Below are 11,370 nucleotides of genomic sequence, written 5' to 3'. Positions count from 1 at the left end.
AACTCTTGCCTCATGGGCAAGACTTAGTTTAGAAAATTGTTGAAATTGAAAACTTTTGCCCAAGATACAAAAGTTTATTCTTTAATTGCATTGATTAGATTATTAAAATATATGCAACTCTTTCCTCATAGGGAAGACTTTAGAAAATTGTTGAAATTGAAAATTTTTGCCCAAGAGACAACAGTTTATTCTTTATTTGCACTGATTAGATTATTAACATATATGCAACTCTTGTCTCATGGGCAAGACTTAGTTTAGAAAATTGTTGAAATTGAAAACTTTTGCCCAAGAGGCAAAAGTTTATTCTTTAATTGCATTGATTAGATTATTAAAATATATGCAACTCTTGCCTCATAGGGAAGACTTTAGAAAATTGTTGAAATTGAAAACTTTTGCCCAAGAGGCAACAGTTTATTCTTTATTTGCACTGATTAGATTATTAACATATATGAGAAATGAGCAAAAAGATGAACGATATGGTTCCTAATGAATAGGATGTGGAATCAAAGTACAAATGATGCTCCACGGGCAAGAGTTGACTCTACCACGTTATGTTTTCATTTATGAGATGTTCTACGTATACAACTCTTGTCTTAGAGGTAAGACTTAGCTCAAATCTTTCAAATAATAAATTATGCCCCACGGGCAAGAGTTGACACTACCATGTTATGTTTTCATTTATGAGATGTTCTACAACTATTGCCTTAGAGGCAAGACTTTGCTCAAGGATTTTCAAATAATAAATTATGCCCCACGGGCAAGAGTTGGCACTACCACATTATGTTTTTATGTATGAGATATTCCACAACTCTCGCCTTAGAGACACGACTTATCTCAAGAATTTTCAAAGAACTTCGTAATAACAATTCATGTCCTTAAATTTGCTTTGATGTCAAAAAAAGAAGATCCCTTAGTGGATTATTCAATTTTTTATTTATTAGCAAAATATAATAGAAGTTGAGAAAAAAGAAAACGCGATCAAACAAAAGAGGGAAATAAGAAAAAGATTGAGAAAAAATAAAGATTAAGAAAAAAGCAAAGAATTAAAAAAAATTGAGAAAAATAAAAATGAGAGAAAAATTAAAAATAAAGTTTGAGAAAAAAGAAGGAAAAAAAGAAAATCAAAAAAAGAAAAAAACGATCAAACAAAATAGAGAAATAAAAAAAGTGAGAAAAATAAACAAGAAAAAAAAGAAAGATTAAGAAAAAGACGAACAAATAAAAAATTGAAAAAATAAAAAATAAGAGGAAAAAATAAAAATAAAACTTGCGAAAAATGAGGGAAAAAAAGAGAATTGATAAAAACTAAAAATAAAAGAAAAAATAAAGGTTACAGATAAATGAATTAAAAAAAGAAATAGATAATGTTTGTGAAAAAAAAGAGAAAAAAATAAAGATCGAGATGAATGAATTAAAACATGAAAATAAAATTAAAGGAAAAAATAAAAAGTGAAAATAATAAAATTAAAGAAAACTATAAAAAGTGAAAATAAGAAAAAATAAAATTTGAGAGACAAATAAGTATGAAAAGTTTAAAAATATATTTAAGATGTGGAGAGGCAAAATAATACTTTTAGTATATTAAAAAGTAAGAAAAATTATTGTTTAAAGACATCAGCTAGAATTATCGTATGACATTCAATTTACTGTGAATAGGACGCTGGGGTTATCGTATCCATCTAATTGGGCCGTACGTAGTGATGTTGACAAGCCCAAGTAGCATCATGTTTAGCCGATTAAGGGGTCCCAATATCATATATCATTTGATTGGTCTCAAGTGGACAATTTGGAATGACGCCTCACTAGGCGTCACTCACCTTAAACGGTTCAGTCAAAATTCTATTGTCCATTGAACCCACCCACCACTACCGATCTCTTTTCGCCGGACCGATTTCTTCCTTATCCCCCTCTTTTTCTCCGGCAAGCTTCTCCGATCTCTACTCCGGCGACTCCACCTTGTACGTTGTTCTCTTATACTCTTAACTTCCCCTTTCCATTTCAGTTACTAAATGACACACACAAACCCTAGTTGCAATTTTATGTTTTAGAAATGTGAGTTGTATTGCTAGGGATTTGTTTGATTCAGCTTCAGGAGCAACACCTCTGCTCCAATTTTCATAATTCATTGTGATTTTCATTATTCCCAGTTGATTTTTTATTTTTTTTTAGTAATTTTTTTAATCTTAATGCGAGTTTTTGCTTCTGGTAATCTGACTTTTGGTGTAAAAGACCAGCATTTTGACAAAATAAGGAAAAATGTTCATTTTACGTATTGATTTCAAATTATTAACAATTAGTTTTAAAGTCGGAATGGTAGCAGTGCATTATCTGGTCCTTCGATTTCTGTGAGTATTATTTGTTGTCTTGTAACTCGACTGTCATATTATTTTGTTGTAGTTACTGTGTTGTTGCTAGATGCTATTTTTGTTGTAGTTACTGTGTTGTTACTAGATGCTATTTCTTGTACTTGCTTTGAACTATTTTCTCTTCAGCCAAGCAACAACAACAACAACAGCCCAGTATATTCCCACAAAGTGAGGTCTGGGGAGGGTAAAATGTACGCAGTCCATACCACTACCTCCGAGGAGGAAGTAGAGAGGTTGTTTCCGATAGACCCTCGGCTCAAGATAGAGAATAGTATACCAAGGTCGTAAAAAGACATGAAACAGGATGTATAACATAACAGATATAAGAGATAAAAAATAATAACACTAAATATCAGAGAAATGGAAAATAAGAGAAATATGAACAATACCAAATAGGAAATAAGAAAATGGATACCCATGTAGTAGTAACAAGCACTCACAGACCTAAAACACCCACCACACCCAAACTCTCCTAACACCTAGCGAATACCTACACACTCACACTAGCCGTCTACCCTAATCCGCGACCTCCACACCTTCCTATCTAGGGTCATGTCCTCAGTAATCTGAAGCAGAGCTCCATGTCATGCCTAATCACCTCCCTCCAGTATTTCTTTGGCCTACCTCTACTCCTCTTGAAGCCATCCAAAGCAAGCCTCTCACACCTCCGAACTGGGGCATCCGTGCCCCTCCTCATCACATGCACAAACCATCTCAACCTTCTTTCTCGCATCTTGTTCTCCACCGAAGCCACTCCCACCTACTCTCGAATAATCTCATTCCTAACTTTATCCTCTCTAGTAAGGCCACACATCCAACGCAACATTCTCATCTCCGCCACCTTCAATCTTTGAATATGGAAGTTCTTGACTAGCCAACACTCCGCTCCATACAGCATGGCCGGACGGACTGCCACTCTGTAGAATTTGCCTTTAGGCTTAAGTGGCACCTTCTTATCACACAACACTCCCGAGGCGAGCCTCCACTTCATCCAACCTGCTCCAATACGTTTAGTGACATCCTCATCAATCTCGCCATTCCCTTGAATCACAAACCCCAGATACTTGAAACTATCCTTCTTACAAACATCCTGAGAATCCAACCGCACCACCACACCGTCCTCCTGACTCGAGTCACTAAACTTGCATTCCAAACACTCCGTCTTGGACCTACTCAACCTGAAACCCTTAGATTCAAGGGTTTGCCTCCAAACCTCCAATTTCTCATTTACACCCCCTGCGTCTCGTCAATCAGCATTACATCATCCGCAAATAACATACACCATGGAACCTCACCTTGAATACTCCGCGTCAACACGTCCATCACCAGCGCAACGGGCTAAGAGTCGATCCCTGATGCAAACCTGTCTCTACCGAAAAATGCCCTGAGTCTCCTCCCGCCGTCCTCACCTGAGTCTTTCCTCCATCGTACATGTCCTTAATAGCTCTGATGTACGCCACCGGAACTCCTCTCACCTCTAAGCATCTCCAAAGAACCTCCCTAGGGACTTTGTCGTACGCCTTCTCCAGATCCATGAACACCATATGCAAATCCCTCTTTCTTCCCCTAAACTGCTCCACCAATCTTCGCACCAGGTGGATTGGCTCTGTCGTTGAGCGACCAGGCATAAAACCAAATTGATTCTCCGAAATGGATACTACCCTCCTCAATCTCCGCTCAACCACCCTCTCCCAAATCTTCATAGTGTGACTCAACAGCTTAATACCCCTATAGTTGTCGCAACTTTGAACGTCACCCTTGTTTTTATATAATTTCTCTTCAGCCAAGCGACCACCAGAAATTGCCTCACTACTACCCTCCCAAGACCACTGGGTATGTTATTGTTGTTGTTAGTCAGAATGGAAGTCATAAATGTGATATCTTTTACTAAATTGTTGCAATTATTTAAGCCAAAGGTTATTCTTTCTAATAATTTTGATCTTTTTTGCATCTCACATGATATTAGATATATAAAATGAACAATATTGCTCTATATTCATTCTTTACAAAGTCTTGATGTGATATGTACAGTCTTTGATTTGTTTTTTTCCTTGGCATTGAGTGTAGCACGATTCAGGTGTGTTTGGTATCCGATCCTTGACAAACTCATTTTCAAATGTTTTGGTTATATCGATTGAACCGTGGAAGTTGTTTTCTACAAGGGATCTATTTCACCAAAAGGGGATAAGAACTTTCTTCAGTGTATAAATGTCCAAAATCTTATGGTCTTACTTCTACCAGCTTAGATAAACACTTGGAATTTATTTTCAACCCGCAATCCTTTAAAGTGTCACCCAGTACTTAAAGCATATACTGGTCTTTATTATTAATGTTTGTTGAGGCACACTTGTAGCATATACTACTCGTTGCACATTACCATGTATCACATACTTGTCACCAACCAAACTCTACAAAATTATCTAAGAAATAATTTCCTGGGACCTGTAAGTTCATCCTTTAATGGCTACAAAACCAAACACTTCTGAGTTCCTGGCTTGTGCCACATTTAGATTCTCAAATATCTTTGAAGTAGTTTCAGAACTATATTATCTTTACTTATTTTCAGATTAATGGGTTGTATTCTTCCGAACTTTCTGGTTTTAAAATTCTTCCTTTCTCTCTTGCCATGGGCCATCTGTTGAGTACCACTAAGTTCTGGAGCTGTACATATGCTATCATGGATTTTGCCCTTATGTTCAAAGTGACTGATTTTAAATCTTCGGAAACATTTTTCTTCTGGTACTTCTGCACTTTGCTCATCAAGAACTCTAATTGGTGCATTTTGTTCATTTCTGTAACCTATGTTAGCAACATGGCCTGGGGAAGTGCATTCTGGTCTTTATGTTCTGCAAAACCATTGATGGGTAAATTATTTTGTTGATAAGTAGTAATAGGTAGATGATTTAATCAACAAAATATAATCTGGTCTTTAATAAATTGATAGTGATGTAAAAGATGATGTTGTAAAAGTAAACTTATCAAGTGACTAAGTAGACTAGTAGAGAGATTACTTGCTATTAATGAGCTTTTGAAAATCTCTTTATTCCTGTATTCAACATACTAGTATGATTGATTAATGTACAGGGTTGTTGATTAGAGTCATATTCTCATTGTTTATGCCACCAAACAGCCATTATTCTTCAGATCATTTCTTTCACATTTTACAGCCAATTGAAGTATCTTGGTTTTTGATGTCACTTTTGTGTAATTTTTAGAAATATATGAATCTAACTTTTGTTGTCATTTCAATCATGATGGCAGTTGTAAACAATGATCATTACGAAACAATATCGTTGCATACACTCAGCTAGTTGTTTGTGTACAAAAGGGCATCTTAGCGAAGAAGTGATATTTCTGGTTTTTCAGCAACTGAATTGGAATCCTAAGTCGGTTGCAACTCTATCTTGTGTTTGCAAATGGTTTGATGATCTCGCGAAAAGAGTGCTCTGGAAAGAGTTTTGTAAGACGAGAGCCCCCAAAATGATGCTTGATTTACAGTCTAGTGGGAGTCATAGTGTTGATGGGAACTGGAGGGCTCTTGCAAAGCTTCTTATTTACTGCTCTGGATGTACTAGAGGTGGCTTATTCAACAACATCCACGTTCCAGGACACTTTGTTTACAGGACTAGGTTTTCTAGGACCTCTGGAAAGAGCTTTCTGTTACCACAATGCAGGACAGATGTTTTGTATATTTCTGATCCTTGTGAGCATCTCGACCAAGGAGATGATGGGGATATTGGATTTTTTCGGGGGATATTTAAATCCTTTGCTACCTCAAAAGTTCGTAAAATGTTAATTAAGAGGGAGGCTCAGCTCCATCCAACAGAAGTGTGCCCTTACTGTAAGGCAAAACTGTGGAGCATGCTGCAAGCGAAAATGGTACCAGCAAGTGCCAGCTGTAGATTGGGTGCTTATGAAGATGCAATTGAGTATTATGTGTGTCTTAATGGGCATGTGCTAGGGATATGTACCCTCTTGCCCTTGTCCGATTCTGAGGAAGCTTCAGATCACAGTGATGCATGAATGCAGGTATCATTGTCAAATTGCGCATTTGTTGCTTGGCGTAAATATACTACGAGTTTGCTAGGCAACCTTTATCTATTGAATCGTGTTTCTCATTTTCTGATTATTTTTGTGGATCAGATGGGAAAAAGATGATAAAAGTCCTTGGATTATTCGTCGCTGTGCATCATCAGTTCCTGCAATTAATATACTGCTTTATGCACAGGTGTTAAAGGGCGGTTTTCCATCGATTTGGGAACTTGACAGGCAATGTTTACTGAGAGATGGGATGGATATGCCAGTCATAGGGCCATTCAGTGGAAGATCTCCTTTGGCGGACCACGGATATGGAACTGTATTTATGCAAGCCTGCCACTCCCAAACTTATCTGACCCGCCTAGCTGTTCACCGGAAACCCGTGACTGATCATTGTTCTAAGTTGTAACAAACACCAGAATTTGTTTGTATATTTTATGACCTCAAATGTGCATCTAATTTGAGTGACGTGTTAGAATCTGTAACATTTCGAGAGTTGTTTGTTGTGAAGCAGTTACGTTACGCCATGTAAAGTTTGAAAAATATTGAATGCAATTCTGATGCAGCGAGTCATTTGCCATTTTCTTTTAGCTTATTTATGCGCCGAAGGAGGGTGGGTGATTGGTAATAATGAGATTTTTTATTTTTTTCTTCGATTAGATTATTTCATTTAGTTGAAGATAGATGGTAGTAAAAAGAACAATGCTATCGAAAGACCGGAGGCTGGTGCAGATCATCTTTTTGGATGACGTGATGGTATGAATTATTTTACATTAACGGTGTATGTAATTTAAATTCTTTTAGCCGAAAGATGATCAACGGTTGAAGAACGTAAGGTGTCCTTGCTTTTTCAGGTAAGAAGGGAAGGGATAGAGGAAATGCCTTGAGCCACGTTCGAATACCAGCCTCTAAAGTAACCTAAGCCATACTCTCACGAAAAACTGGAACGACTTTGAGTAAGAGAGTACCTTTATCCGAAGCCGACACAGATGGGCAGGTAGAGAATATCTAGAGACGCGAGACAGTCTCCTAACTTGGGGAGAATGAATTAAACTGGAATAAAATGCAATCTCTACTAATTTAGGAATTAAATGGGCCGGGTCTTAACTAAGGCCCACTAGTGGAGGCCCATTCTGCCAGCAGATATTTGTAAATTCTCCAGCTATGCTTTTATTTCTCCCTCAATTTTGGATTTGTACTTGCTAGGCCGGCCAACTGCCAATTCCCTTATGTGTCTCCATTTGTGTAGCTGAAGCAGTTAAGTTTCCCTGGAGCTATTATCAACTCTGCCTTGTAAAATTCAGGTATATATCAATTCTTTGAGCCAAAAGTACAGTTTAAGGTTGGATGGTTCTTGCGGATGACAACTATTAGCAGCTAATTTGAAGAAAATTAATTCAATATGTTTTAAATTTTAAAATTTAGATTTTCAAAAACTATATAAAAAATACTATAACTTGCAATTTTTTCATATTCATACTACAAAAAAAAAAAATACATCTTAAAAGATTAATCAAAATTCATATATTTTTGACTCTCGATAAGTGAAAAGTGACAAGTAGAAGTGAACGGAGAGAGTAAGATTTAAGTTAAGATTATATGATTAAAAAGTTTTTTTTTACATTCTTAAACTTTGTGCTATTGGACAAACAAAATGATATAGATGGATTATAACATTCATACTATAGTCTTCCCATATCAACTGTTTAATTTGCTTAAATTGAGCTATAAAGGTTAGAACTTGAATTTCTTATGGAGTTTAAACTCTGTTGAATTTCATCAGGTGGTGGCTCCAACTTCAAATATTAAATTAGGTGAGAAAATCTTGGCTTATGAGGTTGTTGTACCTTGTGGAGTGAGTATGGTACATGTGATAAAGAATTTACCTACTTTAGCAGTTTCTTTGGATGGGAATGAGAAGAACAATCACTTTTTCTGTTCAAGAAAGGATAAGTTAAAATACCCACGTGGTGCATTCGCTCCTTGCAATGGAAAAGTAAAGAGTTGTATTAGTTTTAATAGTTCTAGTTTGGTTACTGCTTTGGAGCGATGTGCTTTGTTTGGAATTCCACAACTAAAGTTGTCGACTTTTTCATTTAGCTTCAGGAAAGCGAATAACTTGTGCAGCATAGCTCTGAATGTCCCTCGTGAACTTGAACTCGTTTGTGATGGAGAGACTGAGGGTTCTGATGTTGAGAAAGATAATTCAGCCAAAGATGTATGTGAGTTGGAATTGTCTCGAAATGTCTGTTTGATGAATTCGTACACTGAAAATCTTGGTACTAATCAACCTTCGAGTATTCTTGAAGAAACAAAAATTTTAGGTGAGAATGAGATTATACACTTGGAAGAAGTGGATGAGGGGGTATTATCAAAAAGGATCTTGAAGCTTAGCAGGCTCAATAAACCCAAAAGTGCATTGGCTATATACAAGTTGATGATTTTTTCAAGTCTTAAACCTGATTTACATGCTTGTAATTCCCTTCTTTCAAGTCTCTTGAGGAATGGAATGCTTGATAATGCATTAGAAGTCTTTAGCTCCATGAAGGCTAGTGAGCTAACAACTGGCCACACTTATAGCTTAATTCTGAAGGCAGTTGCTGATGCTCGGGGTTATGACTCAGCAAAAAACATGTTCCGTGAATTGATAAGTAATAAGAATCTTAGAGAACAAATTGATATCGTTGTATACAACACAATGATATCCATTTTTGCAAAAGAAAACAACTGGGATCAGGCACAGAAGATTTGGAAAATTTTGCAGGATAATGGTCAAGTTGGAACAACAGTCACTTACCGTCTGCTAATTTGCACATTTGTTCGTTGTGGTCAGAATGAACTAGCTATTGATGCATACAATGAGATGATTCGTAATGGATTGAACCCAGAAAGTGATATGATGCATGCTATTATTGGAGCATACAGTAGGGAGGGTAAGTGTGACTCTGCATTGAATATCTTGCAATGTATGTTGGAAAGTGAGCTTAAGCCAAATGCAAGAGCTTGCAATGCAGTGATGAACTCACTTGGAAAAGCTGGAAAAGTCAAGCTTGCGTTTGAGATTTATGATCTGATGAAATCATTAGGCCATGCACCTGATGCGTACACATGGAATTCATTACTTAATGCCTTAAACAGGGCAAATCGATATTCGGATGCAATTCAGCTTTTCGAGAGAATTAGAAATCACCAGAGTGTCAGTCTGAATGTGCATATATATGATACTGTTTTGACATCATGCCACAGACTTGGGTTGTGGGATAAAGCTATACAGATACTGTGGCAGATGGAGACTTCTGAAATCCCAGTTTCAACTGCATCTTATAATCAAGTCATTGGAGCTTGCGAGGTTGCAAGAAGACCCAAGGTTGCATTACAAGTGTATTACCGCATGGTTCGCCAAAAACATTCTCCTGACATATTTACTCTGCTGTCGTTGATGAGAGTTTGCATATGGGGTTCTCTCTGGAATGAAGTAGTGGAAATACTAAAAGTAAGTCATGACATTCATAGCATCTTATTCTACTGTAACTATTCCCTTGATTAGTTTCCTTACCATAATGCAAACAATCAGAGAATATGTTGTAACAATTTCATCTCTCTTTTTGGGGTAAGTGAGTTGGGAGAAAGGAAGCATAACAACCATCAGACATCAATATCCAGGACTAATCACTTCAATTCTTGTACTTAATGTTTTGCAGTTTTCTGAACCAAATGGATTGCTTTACAATGCTGCTATTCAAGGGATGTGTTTAACAGGAAGGCTTGATTTGGCTAAGAAGCTGTACACGGAAATGCGGGAGAGAAGCCTTCAACCTGATGGCAAGACGAGAGCTATGATGCTGCAAAACTTACCAAAAGATTCCAGGAGAAATAGAAAACGTAATTTGCAAAACTATGATTGAGAAGAGAAAAGGGCACTTTACATTGACATGAATGAGATATAATAATGTTGCTAATGAAGGTTCCCTTTTTTGTGATAAATTGTCCTATGAAGGTTAACCTGAAGGCAGGGAGTGTAAATGGGTACAGCAGGTGCTTGTAGACGAGTTGATAGCAAAATATATGTTTTGATGGTCATGTAGAAGAGTGAGATCCACTGAGGAACAGGTTCAAATCACTCTAGCTAAATTTCCATTTTCGGTGTTATGTAAAAATTTATTCTTGATATGCGTGCAGGCAGAGAGGAATGTCAATAGACGGAATCTATTCAGGCACGCCAGTGTACATAGAGAGAGCACCTTTTTGCCGCCTCATATCACGGTTAGTGTTCATAAGATTAAAGTGAAATCTCTTCTTCGACTTCCGGCTTAGCTTTGCTGGCTTTCTATTCGAGTATTCATTCTATTCCATTGTTATAGTTAAGTTATTTGGTTCAGATTCTTCAGTATATATTTGTATTAACCTTAGAGCAGATTGTCCTCATTATTACTTTCATTTTCCAGATTGTCCAAGGCCGATAGCCGATAGGGCATGGGAGTGTCCCTGTGTCCGGCTAGTCCTGCCAAGTATAATGATGTGACTATGCTAATCACAAGCTGGACGGTTAACCGTAGGGCAGGATTCAGCTGATCGGAGGAGTCACTTGGCATAACATTCAGATTCAGAAGTCTACAACAAATATATAGCATGACCATTGGTCTTTGTCGTCTACTGAGAAACAATCAAACCTTTTTTAAGCTTCGTGGAACACGCCTTCAAGCATATTATACATATGTAGAAAACATTTTTATGTAAAAGCTTTGCACTCTGATGTAATAACAGATCATTAATCATGGATCATAGTCTAATTAGATTCAGCATCTCCACATTGAAAAGCCATGTCTGAATATCCTCTCATGCCCCAACCCGCATTTTTTTTCCGATATGGATCATATAGATGCCAAGTTATTATAGGCTGTTAAACACAAGATGGATTGTGAGACAGGGGCGTTCTATTTTTCGCAACACCGCTGCTTGGCAGTCG

At 37.1% G+C, this 11,370-nt stretch overlaps 2 protein-coding genes across 6 annotated transcripts; both read left to right on the top strand.

The window, feature by feature from the left end:
- Positions 1–1,756: 1,756 nt before the first annotated feature.
- On the top strand, positions 1,757–6,984 carry LOC107860478 (EID1-like F-box protein 2). Of its 2 annotated transcripts, none has more exons than XM_016705854.1 (3): positions 1,757–1,958; positions 5,628–6,395; positions 6,595–6,984. In XM_016705854.1, the coding sequence occupies exon 2, from the start codon at positions 5,637–5,639 to the stop codon at positions 6,387–6,389; it is 753 nt and encodes a 250-aa protein (XP_016561340.1). In that variant the 5' UTR covers positions 1,757–1,958; positions 5,628–5,636; the 3' UTR covers positions 6,390–6,395; positions 6,595–6,984. The 2 variants fall into 2 exon arrangements, with proteins under 2 accessions (XP_016561340.1, XP_016561341.1); XM_016705855.2 differs by having other exon boundaries at positions 6,510–6,984.
- Positions 6,985–7,444: 460 nt separating this feature from the next.
- Positions 7,445–11,221, top strand: LOC107860477 (pentatricopeptide repeat-containing protein At3g29290). 4 transcript variants are annotated; one of them, XM_016705853.2, is made up of 6 exons: positions 7,445–7,708; positions 8,188–9,897; positions 10,106–10,286; positions 10,402–10,514; positions 10,584–10,667; positions 10,850–11,221. In XM_016705853.2, exons 2-4 carry the CDS (start codon positions 8,266–8,268, stop codon positions 10,404–10,406), a joined length of 1,818 nt encoding a protein of 605 aa, XP_016561339.2. In that variant the 5' UTR covers positions 7,445–7,708; positions 8,188–8,265; the 3' UTR covers positions 10,407–10,514; positions 10,584–10,667; positions 10,850–11,221. The 4 variants fall into 4 exon arrangements, with proteins under 4 accessions (XP_016561339.2, XP_047263474.1, XP_047263473.1 ...); XM_047407518.1 differs by having other exon boundaries at positions 7,555–7,708; positions 10,402–10,493; XM_047407517.1 differs by having other exon boundaries at positions 7,555–7,708; positions 10,369–10,493.
- Positions 11,222–11,370: the final 149 nt, after the last annotated feature.

Source organism: Capsicum annuum, chromosome 2, assembly GCF_002878395.1.
Source record: "Capsicum annuum cultivar UCD-10X-F1 chromosome 2, UCD10Xv1.1, whole genome shotgun sequence".
Lineage (NCBI taxonomy): Eukaryota > Viridiplantae > Streptophyta > Magnoliopsida > Solanales > Solanaceae > Capsicum > Capsicum annuum.
Note: the sequence above shows the minus strand (reverse complement) of the source record. Positions and strands in the feature narration are given on the sequence as shown.

Excerpts from the sequence above, each read along its gene's own strand:
- LOC107860478 (XM_016705854.1), top strand. The coding sequence starts at position 5,637 with ATGATCATTACGAAACAATATCGTTGCATACACTCAGCTAGTTGTTTG.
- LOC107860477 (XM_047407517.1), top strand. The coding sequence starts at position 8,266 with ATGGTACATGTGATAAAGAATTTACCTACTTTAGCAGTTTCTTTGGAT. Across the intron at positions 9,898-10,105 it reads AAGTAGTGGAAATACTAAAA|TTTTCTGAACCAAATGGATT; the intron begins GTAAGTCATGAC and ends AATGTTTTGCAG. Across the intron at positions 10,287-10,368 it reads TTCCAGGAGAAATAGAAAAC|GTTCCCTTTTTTGTGATAAA; the intron begins GTAATTTGCAAA and ends TTGCTAATGAAG.